Source organism: Triturus cristatus, chromosome 2_1 (assembly GCF_964204655.1).
Source record: "Triturus cristatus chromosome 2_1, aTriCri1.1, whole genome shotgun sequence".
Taxonomy (NCBI): domain Eukaryota; kingdom Metazoa; phylum Chordata; class Amphibia; order Caudata; family Salamandridae; genus Triturus; species Triturus cristatus.
In genome coordinates this window covers 486,409,918-486,429,904 of record NC_140581.1, presented here as the reverse complement: position 1 = coordinate 486,429,904, position 19,987 = coordinate 486,409,918, and the positions used below count along the sequence as shown (strand labels likewise).

The following is a 19,987-nucleotide window of genomic DNA, read 5'->3' as shown; positions in this document are numbered from 1 at the left end:
TGATATATTGCATATTTTTTTTTTTTTAAAACATAGTGTTTTAAGAGAGTAAAAAGTTTAAAAAAAACTTGTTTTTTAAAAAAAAAACACATTTAAGATAAGAATTTATAATAAAAAAATCATACAAAATCAATAAAAAAAAATATGGGAATCACATATGTTATAGGTAAGAATTAGCATTTAAAAAACCATACAAATTCGCTGAAAAAACCATGGGTTTCACACACGTTATAATTAGAAATTAGCATTTAAAAAACCTTGCAAATTCACTGAAAAAACCATAGGTTTCACACATGTTATAGTTAGGGATTAGCATTTAAAAAACCTTGCAAATTCACTGAAAAAACCATAGGTTTCACACATGTTATAGTTAGGAATTAGCATTTAAAAAACCTTGCAAATTCAGTGAAAAAACCATAGGTTTCACACACGTTATAGTTAGCTGGACATTTCACTCGTAAAAAAACAATGAAATTTCCCCGTTATAGTTAGTTCAGCTAACTATAACTCGCGCGCCCGCAATGCACTACTGATGACGTCACATATTACATCACTCATGACATGGTCACTGACATCACTCATGACATCACTGATGACATCTCAAATGACATCACTGATGACATCACTGATGACATCATCCAGTGAATGTGTGTTTTTCTGAAAATTAAATATGTTTTATATATGTATATCTCAAGGTCAATGGAAGAAAAACACCTGGACGCTCTAATTCTGCCTTTTTTTCTGATATAGAAACCTAATATGTTGGTCTGTTTTTTCTTTGCATTTTAGGTTCTTGACACTGTGTTCTAAATACTGATTGACCTTTCCATTATTCCCGTCATATATATTAATGAACTTTAAATATTGATGGTGAGTGCGCTATATATGTTACATATACATAATATCCTAAGCACACACTAATTGTGGTTTTGTGAGGACACTGCGTCGCTCTCACTTGTGAGTGAGTTGAACTATCACTTGTTTATTATATCTGCTCGGGTGAACTCTTATACCTATTCCTTTAGTCACTATATTATATGGTACACTTTCTGGGGTGAATTTATGACCTGAAGCTATCAACTGATCTCTGGAACTATACCCTTCTTTCTTCTCTCTGCAAATTTAGGATTATTTCTTTATTGATTACCTTTTATATGTCTGATAAATGTTTTTAGCAATTGAATTCTTTTTGATACACTACTTAATGCCCTTAATAAGGCTGTCACGGAGGTGCTTTTCATATTCTACAATTATTTATGTTTTTTATTTTTCTGAGTCTCCACTAGTGCGACTATCTGAACATAATATTTGTTATGTGCTGATATTTTAATATTATATGTGATTTGTAATTGTCATTATTATTTTGTAGCCCTGAGGAAGTCGTAGGGGTTGTTTGCCCCAAGACGAAACACGTGTTGGCTACTACAAAGCTACTGCAATATTAAAGAAGAAAAATTTTCAACATATATGGATTGGATCTTGTCTTTAAGATAACAGCCATTGTTTTATTGAACAGTGTCTTTTCGCATTGCTCGGGAACAAATCGTTTTTGTACTTGTTTATCGTCTATTACCTTGTGTGATGGAAGATTTTGGGATTCGTAGTGGTTGTCTCCCATTGCTCCCTTGAGCATCTTTTCATTGTTACTCATCTGCTGTGTACTTTGTATTGATTTTGCGCAATTTATAACCTAACCACTTTTCAAGAATTTCGTAACACTGCAGTTTGGTTATCTCCCAGAGTGCAATTACAAACAGGTGTGTCCTTTATTTTCTTTCCATTTAGAGCAGTAGCATGTCAAAACTTTATTGTTCTCTTTCACCCACATGCTGCCAAATGTCTTTCAATGGGGACTGTCTGTAACTGCAAATTAGTTTTAAACCTGTCTTTTTCATGAAATGCTTTCTTTTACAGCATATATATATATCGAGAGAGACCGAGAGAGAGAGAAAGAGAGATTAATAATTCAGTGTTTTTAAATACCAAGGGGCAGATCTATATTGGAGATGCGCCACTTTTACGCCGCCGTTGCGTCACTTTTGTGACGCAGCGGCGGTGTAAACCCTGCGCCACGTTGCGCCATATTTACATCGTGACGCATCTATGGAGATGCGTCACGATGTAAAGCCCTGCGCCACGTAAAACCTGCGTCAGGTTTCACGTGGGCGTGTCGACAGAGGGGGGGGGCGTTCCGTCGCAGGAACGCCCCTGAAAAGTGACTCAGTCAAATCTGTAAGATTTGACTGAGTCACTTTCCCAACGCTGATGCGCCAAAACCCTGCGCCTGCTTGAAGCAGGCGTAAGGCTTGACGCACCATGTTAGGGATAGGGTAGGTTGGAACAGTGCTGGAGTTGCGTCGCGCTTGCGACGCAACTGAAGCACTGCGCCAACCTTACGCCATCGGATGCGTCACGCATCTGTTTATTCCTGCGCCATGATGCACCGCATTGTAAATGCAGCGCATCATGTGTGGCGCAAGGGTAAACTTGCGTGACGCATCATTCCTGGCGCATCCTTGCTGATTTGCAGGGATGCGCCAGGAAACATAAATCTGCCCCCAACTGAATAAGCTGTTGAATTTAAAAACCCTTATATTAGCATCTAGATGGTAGGGTGCAAGCTAGAAAATAAACTATTAGACCATGCACCACTACTGGCATTAGGATGGGATGTATAAATCTTTCATAGAAGGGCTCTTTGGAGTAAATAAAAAAAATCTAAGCAACAGTTACTTCTGGTAATTATTAAACTTATAAGGGAAGATAACATGATAAAGTTGCTTGAGAAATAGGAATGTGATTTTGATCATCTAATTGCAAACAAACATTGGTATTACTAATACAAAACAAGCTACATAAATTAATAAAGTGATAAATGGTTAGTACAAATGAGGAATAATTGTATGTTTGGATATCAACAGAAGGAGTTTTTTAAAGCTTCTACACTGAAAAAAGGAAGATTAGTTATTGATATTTAATGTGAATTTTGGCTTAATAAGATGTTCAGAAAATGAAAAAGCAGTTGTTTGGCCCTATATAAGCAATATGCTGCCTGATGATGGATGCTTGTAATATTAGCACTTTCATACTGTGCAGTTTACACTTATATATTTTGTTATGTAAATAATATTAAACAAGACCAAAGGTGTTGTAAACCGTACCTTGCATTGCTTCATTATCTTTACCACCCAAGCTGAATGACAAAATATCGGGAACAAACACTGCTACATAAATATTGCAAAAATACATATTGGAAAGCAAAATACTGTTCCCAGTTTAATATGTAAACTGGAAACATTTAAAAACAAAAATATCATGGACCAGATTATCATCCAAAAAACAGCTAAATTTATCAGATTTACTACTCATAGCATCATGTTCAAATCAATATGGATATTAAAGTTAAAAGTAATAATATGGCTAAATATAAACATAAACAAAATATTATACAAAACATATAGAATATCATATAGAAAATATAAAATGAAAACATAATATTAACAAATGAAAATATAAAATAAAAAAAATGAAATTGAATTTTATCAATAATGTAATAACTATTAAAAATCATTGAAAATTACACAAAATATTAACAATCCTAGCTAAGCAACAGTAGGAAAAGCATTGTACTTTGGAGGGGTTACATTTCCTATTTTGTCTCCAATTAAAACAAAAGAATGGAAAGTAGTCAACTTTGAAGGGGTAATATTTACTACACCCACTCCAACCTAAGCAAAAGTATAGAGCGTGTTGGACTTTGGAGGCATCATGTTTACTATTTCTACTCCAACATAAGCAAAAGTAGGGCAGGGGGGCTTTGGGGGGTTCATATTTACTGTTATCACTCCTACCTTTCTTTAATAAAACAATGAAATATGATTGAAAATTATGAAATATATTTAAAATATTCGATGTTTTCATTAAATGTAAGAGATACATAAATACATTTTTAAAAATGCGAATTTTTAAAAAATAATGTAAAATATTTTATATTAAAGATACACCTTTCTACTACCCTAAAAACAAACACCAAGAACAGTTAGAATTGATAAAAACATTAAAAGAAATGTAAAACAATTGATATTAATGCAATTGGCAAGTAAAGCAGATAACATTAAACACAATGTCAATAAATACATTAATAAACCAGTTAACAATTAATTACAAACGGACAAATAATTAAAATTACATTTAATTAATGTACATTATTTTCATTACAAAAATAAAATACATAAAGAATCATTATAAATTAAAAACAATAATCTACATTTGTGAAACCTTGCCACCCCAAACCCAAAAACCTGCTACTAAATTACCAAAACACATTAAAAAACAATATTTTATACATGTATAGTAAATAAAACAGTGTTAAATACAATATATGAAAAAAATATTAAATCCCTAAAAAAATATTCTAACCTTCACTATTAAGTCCCACAATATTTTTGACATAATGATATTCTCCTGCAATTTTTGTGACAAACGATTTATTTTTGCTCGATATTTTGGTAAAACACCACCACCGCTGCATGCCAAAGCCCAACCAAACAGCATCTCTGCAACTTTGAGGTAATTCTCCCTCACAGTTCAGTTCTTTTGAAACACCTTTACCCTTTACTTATGAATTTCATAATGTGATGACTTTCAAGATTACAACAGCATCTTCTCAAACTTGGACCCTCCCTCCTCCTTAGCCATGTTCCATGTGTAAAGAGTGGATTTTATTTGGGAACCGAATGGACTTGAATGAACAATTACTAATGTACCTGCTACCTTCTGTAATATCAGACTGAACACCCTCACACACACACACAGTTTTGAAATATTTCCCTTATTGTGATGCATGGAGGCTTACCTAGCAAACTGTCTATTAAGGGCCTGATTACAAGTTTGTGATGTGGGAGCAAACTGCCACGCCGGTAGTCTGCACCGCCAAACCTGTGGTTGCACCCCCGCCAGATTACGAGCTTCCTTGTGCCCGGCAGGCTGTGTTTGACGGTCTCACGGCAGAGCCACTGAAAATGGGCACCGCAATGCAAACTCCAAAAACAGTTCCTGCCTTGCATGGACTTGTAAATTCCATGCAGTGCAGGAACTGGGGTGCATGCACACAGGAGGGCAAATGTTGTGCCCCCCTGCATGTATCCCCATGCACAAGGGTAACAGGGGGACCTCTAGGGCCCCCTATGTTTCAGGACCTCCAGCCTTTTCATGGAGAAAAGACCTTCATGACACTGCTGACGGTCCTGAAATTAGTAATATGCATGGTGGTGCCGCAGAGGCATCACCAGCATATTACTGAGGCCATGACTGCCCCTGCCAGATGGGGGTTTACAACACCGACGCACTCCCGCGAGTCTGGCGGTCCTTGGACCGTCAGACTCGTAATTAGGCCCTAAGTATTTTTATTCAAGATGAATAACTTATAAATACAACCAAACAAATAGGTTGGGATTTACAGAGCATGAGGGAGTGAATATATAAGAAAAGACACATTTTCAATAAGTTGTCATTATTAAATTTATAACATCTCACCTTTTCTGTGGTAAGAGTACAGAGATCTCTGTGAGTCTGATCCTGCGCTTGCAATGGAGTAGACATCTGTATCCTGTAACACACAGAACAGTAGAACATTAATCAGAACTGGTAAGCTGAAAATGTTGCCAATTTATGAATCGGATTCAGATGTTAAAGGTCAAGTTTAGGTGCTTCAGTACAATTTCACAGTAAGGTCCTAATTACAATGGTGGTCGTACAAAGGTCCGACTGCCATTGCTGCTGGATGGAGACCGCCCAACATGTAGTTGGCAGCTCCACCCACCATATTACGAACCAACCACCGTGAAGGCAGTCAGAAACATAGGGGCATATTTACAAGCCCCTTGTGACACATTTACGTCGCCGCTGCGTCACTTCTGTGACGCAGCGGTGGCGTAAATCATGCGCCATGTTCCGCCGTATTTACAACGTGACGCATCCAGGGAGATGCGTCACGTTGTAAACCCCTGCGCCACATGAAATCTGCGTCAGGTTTCATGTGGGCGTTCCAGCGCAGGGTGAGCGTTCCCTTGCATGTACGCCTCGTAAAAGTGACGCAGGGAAATCTACAAGATTTCATTGAGTCACTTTTACGGCCATGCTGCGTCAAAACCCTGCGCCTGCTTGAAGCAGGCGTAAGGATTGACGTAGCATGTTAGCCATAGGGCACCCCTGAGCCTTGCTGGAGCCGCGTCGCGCTTGTGACGCGACTCCAGCAATGTGCCGCATTTCCGCCGGGGGATGCGACACGCATCTGCCCTTCCGTGCGCCACTGTGCGCTGCATTGTAAATGCGGCACGTCAGTGGTGGCGCACGGGTGGTTCTGCGGGTCTCAAGTGTTCTGGCGCATCCCTGCTGATTTGCAGAGATGCGCCAGACCTTGTAAATCTGCCCCATACAGTTTACTGTTGTGACTTGTGCTGCGGTTCAGAAAAGGGCTGCAGCTCAAGCTGCATTAGTAAAATGCATGTCTACAAACAGCCATGCACCCTGTGCCAGGCACCATGTTGTGCCGCGCACACGGTTCATGGATGTTTGAGGGGGCACTACATGTGCCTCCCAGACCTCATAGGAAGGACTAAAGGGGACAGGGGACTTGCTAGGGGTCCCCAAAGTCCCTTTTGTCTGCCTTTACATGGTGGTGGGACTGCCATGTAAAGGATGAGGGAAACGGACATCCTAATCCTACAGCGGGGCCTCCGCAGGCAAGCCTCCATTCTAAGGATTAGGCTACGACCGCTGCTCTGATGGCCTGTGACCACCGCTGCACTGTGGCCCTTCCCGCATTATTATGAGTGTGGCAGTTGGATCACCACGAGACCACTGGCTCCATCAGGATCAAAGATCCCGCTGGGCCGGCGGTCTGCAACTAGCAACAATATGCTGTCAGTGCCACTGCCAGCACCCCCAAGCTTATTCTGAATTGCCTTTTCATGGTAGTGAGCCCGCCATGAAAAGGGTGATGAAAAGACAACAAGCCCCCTTCTGGATTTGGACCTAGGGGTACATGCGGGCGGCACATATTGAGCTCCCCTGTAATTGCACCCCAGTTTCTGCAAGGTGCGGCATGCATGCCACACTGTGCAGGAACGTGCTGCAGGTGGTGTCATAGAGGTGAGCTGCATATTAGGCTCTCCTACGAGCCTAACAGCCCACTGCCATGAAACCGGCACAGCACCGCCGGCCCGACTTGTATAAAACTTGTAATTGGCAGGCAGGCACATCATGGCTTTGGCGGTCCTCCAGTGGACGGCGCGGTAGCAGTGCCACTGGAAGACCACCAAAGTCATCATAATGCCCATGAGTAGTAGTAGTGATAATCGAGAAGCATGTCCCCTTGAAGAGTTCCCTTTGACTTTCTTGGCATGTGGCTCCAACAAGGAAGGCAAAAATAAAGGGAGTGATGACACACATTAAGATACCAATTGCTCAATAATGGACAACTACAGAGAAACATTTCAGAACTTACAAATGTGTTCTCTATATGATAAGGTAGTTGAAAGTTCACAGACAAATATTTCCAAAATATCTTTGTTTTAATTGAGGGTGAGGGTGGAAGTAGTAAATATACCAGGGGATTCTTCAATAACTCTGTGTTTTGGGAGAGAGCAGACCAAATGTCCCCAACAGTACTTTTACGTTTTTATATGGGTAAGGGATACATGTGCTCAGAGGCCTCCATAAATCCTGTCACGCTTCCCAAGATGGTCAGAACAATATTTGGCAAATTTGAGTATATTTTACAATTTTAGCCATAAAAAGACACTGTGCATGTTAAAACACACTGCTTTTTGCAGGCGGATGGGTAGGAGACAGATAGCATGTTATACTGAGGCCAACCCCTGAGTTTATGTAATAGCTGTAATTGTTATGATTTTGTTGCCCAAACGATGAAAAACAAGTTGGCACTGGAGGAATTCAAACCTCTGATGTTTAAGCATTGCCAGTTTTTATATAGCAAAAGTCAATGTCACTGAGATAGCTCACTAAGGGGGTGATCATGTTGGCGCCATCATCCCGGGAATCGGGACCTCCCACTCCATATGGTGGCAATCCGGCACATGCAATTATAATGCGACCGCACTGTAGCGGTTGCATCGTGCATGTTTACCATTGCGGCGGGTGCTGCTGGCTGTGGCTTCTGCAGCGATGGCAAAAATGCATGTTGTGCATTTCCCTGCACTACGTGGCAGGCACCATGCAGTGCCTGCCACCTGGTGCAGGGAACTGTAGGGGGCACCATAGGTGCTCCCCAAGTGCACAATTCCCATACCCCTGCACAATGGGGGCCCGCAACGGGCCCCCAATGTACATCCCCGCCATGAACCTCGGTTGAACCTCCATTGGCTTGAAGCAGCATCCTAATGTGGCAGACGGTGCCTTCTAGGCACCGCCACCATTCTAGGTATGCTGGCCGGGTCCGACAGGCAATCATAACGATTACCTGTGTCGGACCCGTGGCTGATGGGCTTTCTGTCCGCCAGTACACCGCCCGCCATCCTTATCTGGCGGGCGGAGAAGGACCACCATAATAAGATTTCCACTTTTGGTCTATAGGTTCAAGTATGCAATAGGCACATTAACTCTCTCTTACTCTATCAATATTAAAAGGATTGAAACATGTGACTGACAGGATATATTAAATGTTGCACTAGGTATTGTACTATGTTGACCTATTTCAGCTGACCTACTAGGATAATAGGAGTAGGTTCTAAAAGCCTACTTAACTATTTTAATGGTACCGAAATATGTGACCTGCAAACAGATAGTTACAGGGGGCATATTGTTCTAATCTGCTACTTTACCAGAATCCGAACCTGTAACATTCAAATAACATATACATCTCTACAGTAAGTGTACCAAACAGGTATTGGACTTTGTGATGTTGAGACTACATACAGCTCAATGCTAGACATCAGTTATTTTTTTAGCAATTGAACTTGTAATCTGCAGGTTACACTACTGTTTTTATAACATATTCAACTCAATGCTTCATTACTAGTTTATTTCGAGCTCTTTTTTTATACAACAGTGACCAAAATGTTTGAATTAATTTCAGTAACTTCATGAAACTCCTTTCTACAGAATGGTTTATATAACCTCTTGGCAAATCAGATAAATATGCAGTATTTGTGTAAAATATTTGAAGTGAATTACGTTGAGTAAATTATTAACAGTGCTATTATTTCTATACTCAAAGGTACTCATTTTATTGACAACCCAGAGATAAGTCACTGAAATTAAAGAATCATTGGCAAAGAGCTCTTGGCTTGTTGAGATATTGGGTTTGCCAAAGATTTTGCTGATTTTGTACACTGACTCAATTTGTGGAGCATTAACAATGGCAAGAGGACTTTTGGAGTAAGACCAGTCTCAGAACAATTCTTTCGGCTCTGGCATGATAAAGGTACTGTAGCACTGCCATATTGAATGTTTACCATTACGCATTATTTACTAGTGTGAATCTTGAATGTGTCTTACTTCCTGTTGAATGTTACCATTCATGAAAAATCAACGGAAATTAAAAAATGTATGTATTTTAAGTTGATGTAAGAGCAGAGAGCAACAGTAGTCTCATGTTCTGTTTAGTATAAAAAAGCTGTCACTCTTGAGAGACTGCTGAAAATCTGAGGGAAGCTCCATCTCATGAGACGAGCTATGTGACTACAAACTGACAACATCTCTTATATGCATTATCTAAGATCAATGACACAATATCATTGACAAAAATATTGTGTCAAAAATATTGTTTACCATAATATCTTATTCCTATACTTATAATGGTAAGTGCAAAAATATGTGAAAAAAATATTGTTGACTCTGATATCACCCAAACAGGTACAAAAATCTAATTTTTTTAATGTAAAGTTTAAAGTAGTAAATGTTAAATATTTGAATATATACATTTATTATCATGTAAATTAAATAAATTCCACTAATATTTAATACCATATATAAATACATACGTATTTACAAATAGATATATGTTTCTGTTTATAAATACATATACATAGTAACATAATTTATAAAAATTCTATAAAACAAACACACAAACACACACACAAATATATGTATATCAACACAATGCCGTATATCCTTGTCAAGCCGCGAACACGAGTGAACAAGGGAGTGTTTCCCGAAACGCGTCGAGTTGGTTTGTCTTTGCTGAAATAAATAATCGCCTGAAAGCAACTCTGTGTCCGCGGCTTGCTGTTACCTTGACAAGGAAATACAGCATTGTGTTGGTATTTTAGAGGCTCGCCTCCTCGCCGCGGGTCGTTTTATATATATATATATATATATATATATTTATATATATATATATATATGTGTGTGTGTGTGTGTGTGTGTGTCCAGCACACAGTCTCCATTGACGGGGTACCCAACTATAAAGGGTGGCGTCAGCTGCGGGGACAGAGCTTCCTGTGGAACAGAAGAGCAGCAGAAAGATCGCCGAAGCCCAATTCCTGCACATAACCAAGCGTTTACATGATAATCACAGATGGCAGCATGCTCACAATCCTGACGCATTTCGTCTGTCTTATCTCAGCCTAGATCGCAGGTGAGCAAAGTTAGTAATGAGAGATACCCATGTGCTTTTAAATTCAATTTGTCATGTGGCTTTGTAGCATCCAAATCCCAAAATTAACTTGTTTGGGTGGGGTCTCGTTGTGCCTTGTGTGCACCCACAGCTGGCTGCCTGGAGCAACTGCAGCTCACCCTTCCACCTGAGGGGAAACATTTCTCCAATTTGGAAGCGCACCAGCTTCCAGTATCACAGTCTTTGGCCTACGGGGGGATAGTGATCCCGTACTCGTAAATGTGCAGCTGGGTGCCTGAAGGCCTAATATGGAGGACAAATCCAAGCAACTGTTTCCTTCCGCTTTAGATGGTCCTGACAATTTAATCAAAGTGTCACCAGCAGGTGCAATTTGTATCATTGGCTGGTGCAGTTTGAGTGGCTAGGTGACGAGACATAGTCAAAACCTGTGATTTCTTGACTATTGCAACTGTATGGGGTATGCAATATTGGGAATTTTGTGTTTTATGCCAATGGGTTTGCAGAAAGTGGTATACCTCTGAACAGCATGCATATTTTTATTTTATTTTAAGGGTTTTATATAGCACTGGCCAGACCCGGAGGTATTGGAGCGCTTTACAACCTTTTGTCATGTGGCAATCGAGTCCAAAGTGAAACAGTATAAACACTATAATAAATACATTGATTCATGATTTATGAACAAGTCCTGATTCAGGGAAGGGGGACAAAGGTAGCATACAAATATAGAGGTAGAACAATGGTAAACAAGTTGCTTCATGCCGAATCTTGTTCCGTGAGGGGGAACAAAGACGCGAGTCAAGAGGTAGGTGGTGTAAAAGTCTTCATATCGACGTGACTATATTCTCCAATGGGCAAGATTCTGCGTTGGGCGGCAGCTATCTCTTCGGAAAAGATTGGTTGAGGTAGAAGTCTTTGGGCTGGCTTTTACATTTTTTAAAGGAGGGGTTGGCCCTGATATAGACTGGGATGGCTTTCCAGATTTTGGGTGCATTCCTTAAGAAGGAGCATGATAAGGTTTTTTGTTTTCGAGTTTTCGGAGGGATGAGAAGTAGAGTGCAAGTACTCCTGAGATTCCTTGTCTGTCCAGCCTTGTTGAGTTTGGAGGCCAGGTAGGCCGGTTTACACCTGGGGCAGAGCTTTGAGTGTGAGACAAGCAGTTCTGAAGCTTGTGCGCATTTCGATTGGGAGCCATTTTAGCTCCTTGAGAGCGGGGGAGATTTTTTTTACTTGAGTTTTATATAGCGCTGGCTAGACCGGGATGTATCAGAGAGCTTTCCATTAGGAGAGTTACATAGGTTACAAATTATGCATTATTACAGAAGGTACAACAGTTACAAGTTACATTTTTAGGTTAATGAAGTGTAGAGGGGTAAGGAGGTAATGTAAATGGGAGAGGGGAGGGAGAATTAAGCGGAGCATAGGCATCAGGATAGACAAAGCAGGCAGGAGGAGAGGAATTCAGGGGAGAGAGCAAGGAAAAAGGGTAGGTAGCCAAAGCATGAAGGAGGGAAGCGGAGTTGGAGGGGGTAGGGGACACAGCGTGGAGACAGGGAAGTAATTGTGTCTGACGTCCGGCTGGGTGGGAAAGGGATCATTCTCAGTCCTCAATTATGTGTGAGCCCCATTTTCACGGTGGACTCTCTCAGCCGGGTCGCTGAGACTCCTGGGCATAAAATGCTGGATCCCTCCCTAACAAGGGGAGAGGAGTGCGTTGGTCACAGGCACACACTGAGGAATGAAGGAGGGAATAGGTGGGGTAGGGGGTAGCAAACCCAGCAGGAACACAGTGTCCGACGTCCAGCAGTTTAGGAGACGGCTCCCAGTGGTAAGGGGATCAGTCCCAGTCCTCCACTATGTGTGACACCCTTGTCGCTGTGGACTCTCTCAGAGGGGTCTCTGAGACTCCAGGGCAAAGATGCTGGATCCATCCCCAACAATGGGAGTAGGAGTGCTTTGGACAAGGGCACAGTTATGGGGGCCATTTGAGGGAGTCAAGCTGGTAAAGAAAGGAACTCCCTGAAAAAGGGTCTAATGGCATTGCCTCTTCCCACTTGGCTAGCGCCACGTTGACAAAGCACCAAATCGCCAGGCTGGAAGGAGGAGCTCTATAGTTATTGGGGTAGCTCCACCGGGCATCAGTCAAAATAGCTAGGTCTCAACAGTCGAAGGAGGGTTCCCAGAGTAAATGTCCTGGTGGGAGGGCAGGAACAGGCTTGGGTGATGGCTGAAACGGGATCAGGATGATGACCAATTAATATAGTCCAGGCGAGATAGAACATTGAGGAGGGTCCCACTGAGGTGGCCATCTTGAGGTCAGGCAAAAGGGGATGAGTTTTTGAAGTTCGAGTTTCAACGGAAAAAATCTCTATAACCCAGAGGGTGTAAGCTAACCAGTGGTTCAGCATGAGGATAGAGCCAAGGACCGCCAGTCTTCAAAGGGAGTGTGTGATGTCAGAAATAACCACCAGCGGGAGAGACAGCCGCCATTGGCAGGTCAGGCGGGGCGCCTCTGAAGTCAATCTCCCTTGATCAGAGTGCTAATAAGGTTGTCCCTCAAGGTCAGAACCGTAGTTGAGGATCCAGCTCGATTTTGTGGCCTTTACGATGTAGCTGGAAACGGGGGGACACCTTTAGGAGGTGTTTTGGCCCCTCCCGACGATCGAGACGTGATTCGTATTTGTTTATTCTCCTGACCATCCTGGCTGTGGCATACATGTTTCTGTCGCTTTTGATGTGGGAGCAATTGCTTGGATCTTGAACACCTCAGGGAAGTATACACATGGATTTATGTTGCTTCGGAGGCTGAGGGGATAATGAGGGAAGGGAATCCCTATGATTAGTACATATATGTTCATGCTGTTCTGGGCTAATGGGAGAATTTGACAATTGCATATAACTTTAAAGCATATATCCAATGCGTATGTCATTTTGATTTCAATGTGTGTGCAATACAAAGACCAGTGTTTTATACATATGGTGGGAAGTCTGTTTGTAGTGTACTCAGTGTGTTGTGAGGGTGATGTTGTGCCAATACTTTACACTTTGACCTTGAGGATAAGCCTGACTGCTCTGTACCAAGCTACCCAAGGGTGGGCACGGGTTATCGGACAAGTGTCTCATACACATCAGTCTAAGATGGTGGATTCTGTCTGTCTTTAAACATCCCAGTCAGTCAGAAACTGCAAGGTCTAACACCAAGCATCTCCTGCATGGAGATGGCTGTCTCACAAATTGCAGTCAATGTCTTCCTCACCACAGGTAAATGTTACCTCTGCCTTTTCATTTTGTTATTGTTGGGTTAGCACCAAACAAATAGTATCTTGTGCGTACCTATGCACGAAAAAGCTCTGTCCTAAAATATAGGCAATCACAGTCAAGAATTTTGGTTATCTGTGGTACCCAGGGATAAAGGAGTAGTGATCAAAACCACCAAATCATCAATCAGAAGTAGGATTGAGGGCGAGAGTTCAACCACAGATTCAAACAGTGATACCTCTGAAGCAATAAGGGCCAGGACTATTGGTTAAGTTGTTCAAGAATCAGAACAATGTAACCCAGCCAACAAGGCACTACCAAAGGTTTATAATAATGAGAAAGATCTACAGAGCCAGATATGTCCCTTCAGGGCTAGAAAGAGCCAGATACATACTCCCTCAATGTCATGGATTGTAGAAGTTGGGGAAGATGCACACTTAACACACTTAGCGCTTTATTATGACTTGGGCCGTCCAACTGCTGGATAGCTGAAGCCACATCCACCACAAGACCGCAATGCCAGTGGTCTTAAGACCACCGCATTACGACTAGATCATCGGGCCAGGAGTGTGCTGCCCGCAGTCTTGACTGACGGCATGCTTCGGCTCAATAAGTAAGCATGAAGCCAATACAGCAGCCCAGAAGCTCCTGCACTGTGGTGCGCGCACTGCTGGTATGCACCATGATATGCATGTCACAGTGCATGCATGACAGTGTAGGCATAGGGGGCACAACATGCGCCCCTAGTCACATAACAAAATGGGCAACAACCCCCGGAGTCCTTGTTTAGGGCCCTGTTTGGTGCCCCTCCCTCGCCGTACAACCATCTTTTTCATGGCGGTTTCACCGCCATGAAAAGGCTAGTGGAAGGGCAAGTCGGAATGTGAATGGTGGTGCCGGGCTCAGCTCCGCCTCCATTCCTCCCCACTCTGAACACCACCAAGCAATACGGGATTCAGGATCCTAGCGGTGCCGGCGGTGTTGCAGCAGGCTGGTGGTGGTCCAACCACCAGACTTGTAATTTTTCTGCATGTATTTAGACTTCTAATGTACTTAGACTTGTTCTGAAATGTGTTCTTGGCTCCTCAATACTTTAGTTCTTCAAGTCTTCAGCATACTAAGCCTTACTTCTGGATCTTTCTGATATGGGATCTTCTCCTTTCCACACATAACAGGTTTCTTTTCTTCCAAATCACAGCAGCAGGGTTTTCATTCAGAGTCTAGTCCTTGTCCTGGCCTTGTTGGGGCAGAGCAATATGGAGGATATCCAATCACAGTCTAGACCTCGTTCTGACCTTTTTGGTTTAGAGCAATAAGAAGTTCTGCCTCTAGCAAATGTCTATCTGGGATAGAGCACATACTTCATACTCACAGTCCAGAAGTGGAACTACTGGCTAAATATGGCCAGTATTTAGTCTCCTTTAAGGCACTGGTCTGAAGCCAGGGCTAACCAAATAGCAAGATAAGCATAGTGCCTCTTAATGACCTTTTCCCTATTCATGGAAATCCAGGTAGGGTGGAGGAGGGGCTGAAATCAAGTGCTCAAGTTATGCATTTTCACAGTCTCTCAGCTAAGGTCTCTTTGTTTTGTTATTAACCACAGAAAGCTGCTCCTAGAGTAGTGTGACCCTACTACAGTTCTAGAACTGTTGTGAGTTGGGACATCTCACAAAAAGTGACGGACTGGACTCACACACCACCTGGTGTCATGCTTCATCATCGGCCAGTCCTCGCCCTCCAAAACCTTTGTTTGATGGAGGGCGGGCATACACCTGGAGACAGGGATGCACTTCTAAACTAAAGAGTGGGGGCCCGTGGAGTGGAACGTGAAGTTAAAAACCATTATAGTTACTAGAAAATTTTTTAATGTGACCAATAACTATATGATGCTAAAAACAAAGGACGGTGGGTGGGGTATTTAGTGTCCCCTAGCCGTCTTGTGGAAGGTCGACATGTTTCTGCCTAGTTGGCCCGAATGGGTCCAGGGCATTCATCAGGACATAAGTTTTCAAAATGGGGCTCCGTTCTTACCAACAGGTGGCAAGAAGATACCAGTGCGCGGGTGTGGCGAGAGCCAAACTCCGCTTTCTGCTTGGCTTCCAAACGTCAAGCCTAAAGGGAGGAGTGAACAAACATATGTATGAACAAACAATTGTGTAGAAGCTGTAGAAAAGGGTCAAAACACACAAACATTTAAAAACAAAAAGGAAACATCGCATGCGTAAGTTCCTTAAGGTGAGTGCCTAATTACGTGACTTGTGCCACTCTATGTGTGAACACAAACAGATTGAGAGAAAATTGCTCTCAAAGATCTTACCCTAGTTGAAACAACTACTTGCCACATGAACTAGTGAATTCACCATGAACTAAAGCGAGGTGTGCAGGGGCAACCATGAAACAACAGAAATGCTTGTGTGTTTAGGACGGAAATGGGAAAAGCGTCGGGGATTAACCTGGGAGACGCGGAGAAAAAGATACGCAGCAATTCATGTAAAGGTAAAAAGCTGTGATCGCCTGAACCGAAGATCGGCAGGATAAGGCTGGCAAAAGATGAAGGTGCCAACGAAACGCCCATGGTGGTAGAGTGTCCTATCTCATGGTTTAAATTTATGGTGAAAGGGGCAATCTTGTAGTGCCATGAAGGCACAATGAATGCCAACAAGGAGGCGGTGGTATGGTTGGTTGGAGTAGCCATTGAAGATGTTGGCAATGGTGTGAAACAGTAGATACTGGTATGGGGGAAGTGGCCAGGTTCAGGCCGTAATGGTAGGGAAGCTGAAAGAGAGGGATTATCTGCTCAGTTGGAGCCACGGGATGTCGTCGTTAAGGCCCCTCTCGTGGGATCTCAGACGGAACACCCAACGTTGTTCTCTTACGTGTAGGGCTTTAGAAAGGTCAAATCTGCTTTTGTTCATGACTTCCAGGATGGTCCATCGGAGGTCAGTATCTTTGTGATTTTTCTCGAGAAAGTGGCGTGTGAGTTTGGTATTAGTTTTTTTGCATCTTATGGTGCTACAGTGTTCATTGATGCAACTCACATAGAACTCGATGCACACTTGATGTGAGAAGTGGGAAATAATGATGTCAGAAAATAGGGACAGCACTGGTTTTACTGCAGAGGGTTGGTAGGGTTCAACCTCTTGGAAGGTAGAGGTATAAAGAAGTGCACCCAGACTCCAGAATCAGATGTCACCAACCATCTGCCTCGCCATGTGCTAATATAATGGGGCATTAACCACCCCCAAAGATGGGTGGATGTAAGCTTGGATGTAGCCCTGACCAGGAAATCCTTGCACTCTACTAGTTAAGTCCATAATAAAATTAAATTATCACCAGTGTATCGATAAATTGTTGAGTCCATTTGGAAACAATACTAGGTAGACAAGTAATAGTTAAACAGATAAGAGATGGCACTGCTTTCCTTGCTGTGTGAGGTCTTTCATCCCTAAACCCTGTCACTGTGCAACCCCCTACCTGACTCTGTTCTCTTCCTTTTTGTTAATTTCTAGTCCCCCAGTCTCCTCACAAGTTAGTTCTTTGCACCTGCCATTTTAATAGGTATGCTTAATTTCTTGTTAGAAAACCACAATTGACCAGCCTGTTTAAACTGTTCCCTGCCTGGCCTCATGACATTGACCTAGTCACCCTAGCTTTATGCAGTGTTTTCTAATAATCGTTATTTGGATTGTGCAATTACGGTTATGTTCTACAGAACTTCGGCATAGATTTCCAGACAGCTATCTACCCTAGTGATGATTGCAAGATTGAAATTAGACTGGTGTAACGCTCATGCATTCGATACTGTGGGCCTCATTTACAAGCCCATTGTGCCTCTGCTGCGTCACTATTTGAGATGCACTGGCGGCATTGTGTGCCCACCTATATCTAAAAGACCATGTAAAGTCACCCTGCAAGACTTTTTATGGCATTGTAAATATGGGCCCAATTCACGCATTACTGTGTGAGAAAGGGGCGTTCCATGGGTGTTGCTGTGGGTGTTCCCACGCAACATCCATGGAACCTGACACATTCCTAGATTTACAAAGTTTTGTAAACCTGGGAATACGTCAGAATCCTACACTTCCCCAGGGAATGTTTTGGAGTGATACAACAAGGAAAAATTCTTTTATTGCTCCTTAGTTTTAGGTTTCGCTTGCACGGCGCTTGCACTGTGCTTGTGAAATCTATTGTACTTAATTTATCTTCAAAGGGGGCTCTTGTCAGTTCCCACTGCTGAATTACTGTGTTCATTTGCTTTTGTGTTGAACCTTTTTTTAAAACTTCCCCTGGCTGCATGCCACGGTCACATTCCAGTGGCCCACCTGGGACGAAGGCCCTGCTTGGGTCCCCCAAAGTTCCTTCCTGTCTGCCTTTACATTGCAGTGGGATCGCCATGTAAAGGCTGAGGGAAAGGGACATCGTAATCCCTACGTCGGTGTCTGCGCAGGCACTGCCTCCATTGTAGGGATTACATTCCGACCACCACCCAACGAGCATTGTAATCCAGTGGTCGGACCACTGCCCTGGATGTCGGGAGGACAGCCACCGACGGCCTGTCAGTGGTGGTGTGCCCACATCGTAATGAGGGCCCAGATCCTTACCACTCTCCTGCTGAATAGGCATCACTTATTTTCTACAGGTTGTGTGACGCTTGAATTTTTCACAATCCCTATGAGCTCAGTGATATAACATTGTTAGCCGCACCCCCCAATGTGAACATTTTTCCAGAGTCTATCTCTTAAATATAGTTGCAATTTGATTTTTTCCACAGGATATAAAATAAATATGGATAAATAACAATAAGATAACCCATAAATAAATATGCTAAATACATGAATTACACAAAACAGGGAGATATTTGTATAATGTGTTTTGTGCAGCATTTATTCAGATTATGCCATTTATAGAAAAAGAGAAACATTAATAACACTAAAACAAAAATACTAACTTCTGAATTGTATTACAGAAACTGCTAAACCTTTAGTCATCTGTGCCTATCCTTTCTTTCATAAGCTTCAAAGTATCCATTTTAGTATTCACAAATATTCTGCGCAACAGTTTAGCACAGACTATACATGAGACCTTCATTTGGAGGCCTGTTGCAGGGTAACAATAAGAGATCGGACGCCTGGTCGTGTTAAGGAGGGCTTTATTTTCCCAAGTACACGTCTGCTCCTAAAGAAACATTTTCAGGGGCATAGGGAGCCGAGTCCGTCTTGCGGCTGATCATCCGTCTTCTACTGGTCTTCAATGGACTCTTCCTCCTCCCGGGATGGTAGGCGGTGTATCGGTGGTACAGATGACTCGCCAGAGATAAAAGAAAACAATACTGCATGTAAGGGGTTGTATTTAAGGAGTTCTAGGGCACGGGTGTGAGGGGACACCACAAACCGTGACGCACATCTAAGAAAATAGGTGAGAGTGCTCAAGGAAGGGTGCAAGCAGGAATAGTAAGGAAGGAGATGGCTTTACTTCGCGGGACTCTCCCTCCTCCCTTTTCACCCCGCGAACCGCTTCCGTACCTGCAATAGTTACGCTCCTCTTGGAGCGGGGCTGGGCGAAGCGCGGTACCGTTGGCCTCCCGGCACTTGCAGGGCTTCTAAGGGTTCTCTCCACGGGCTCCCTCTCTTCTCCAGCAGTCTTTTCCCTCCGGGCATCTCGTCATCTTCGTTCTTTGCCTCCTTCTCCTCTCCGATGATGACACACCCCGGATTCATCCTGCATCCTCTCCTTATTGGGCCACTTTTGAAGACGTCGTCAAGTGGCGGAGTCCCACCATAAGGGATTCCCCAGTTAAAGGAGCCTCCCTGGAATTCCTCTGTCGATTCCAGCAACGGTGAGGTCGGAGAATCCCACTCGTCCTATTGTGGAGAAATAAGAGGAGGAGAGAGTGGGGTCGCAGTCCACCAGTCCGTGATATCTTCGTCTTCTGTCCCTGCCGCCCCCACCTTGTTACAAGGCCTCATACAGAGTACTGACATATTTACAGATAGACACGAATGCACAGAGCATTGTGAATATTTATACAAGTAAAGACTGGAGGAGATAACAATATTGGCTTGGTATCACAATTTTCCACAGTCTGGGAAACCATCAAAGTTTACATTAGGGGCGTTGCAATGTCCAAGCACT

General features: G+C 42.8%; 1 protein-coding gene across 1 annotated transcript in view; it reads right to left on the bottom strand.

The window, feature by feature from the left end:
* Positions 1 to 19,987, bottom strand: part of LOC146865519 (low-density lipoprotein receptor class A domain-containing protein 1-like) — a 457,847-nt gene that overhangs the window by 229,459 nt on the left and 208,401 nt on the right. Inside the window, exon 3 of the mRNA XM_085632335.1 lies at positions 5,536 to 5,608. Within this exon, the coding sequence (XP_085488461.1) occupies positions 5,536 to 5,608 (73 nt within the window). The remainder of the gene's footprint in view (positions 1 to 5,535; positions 5,609 to 19,987) is intronic.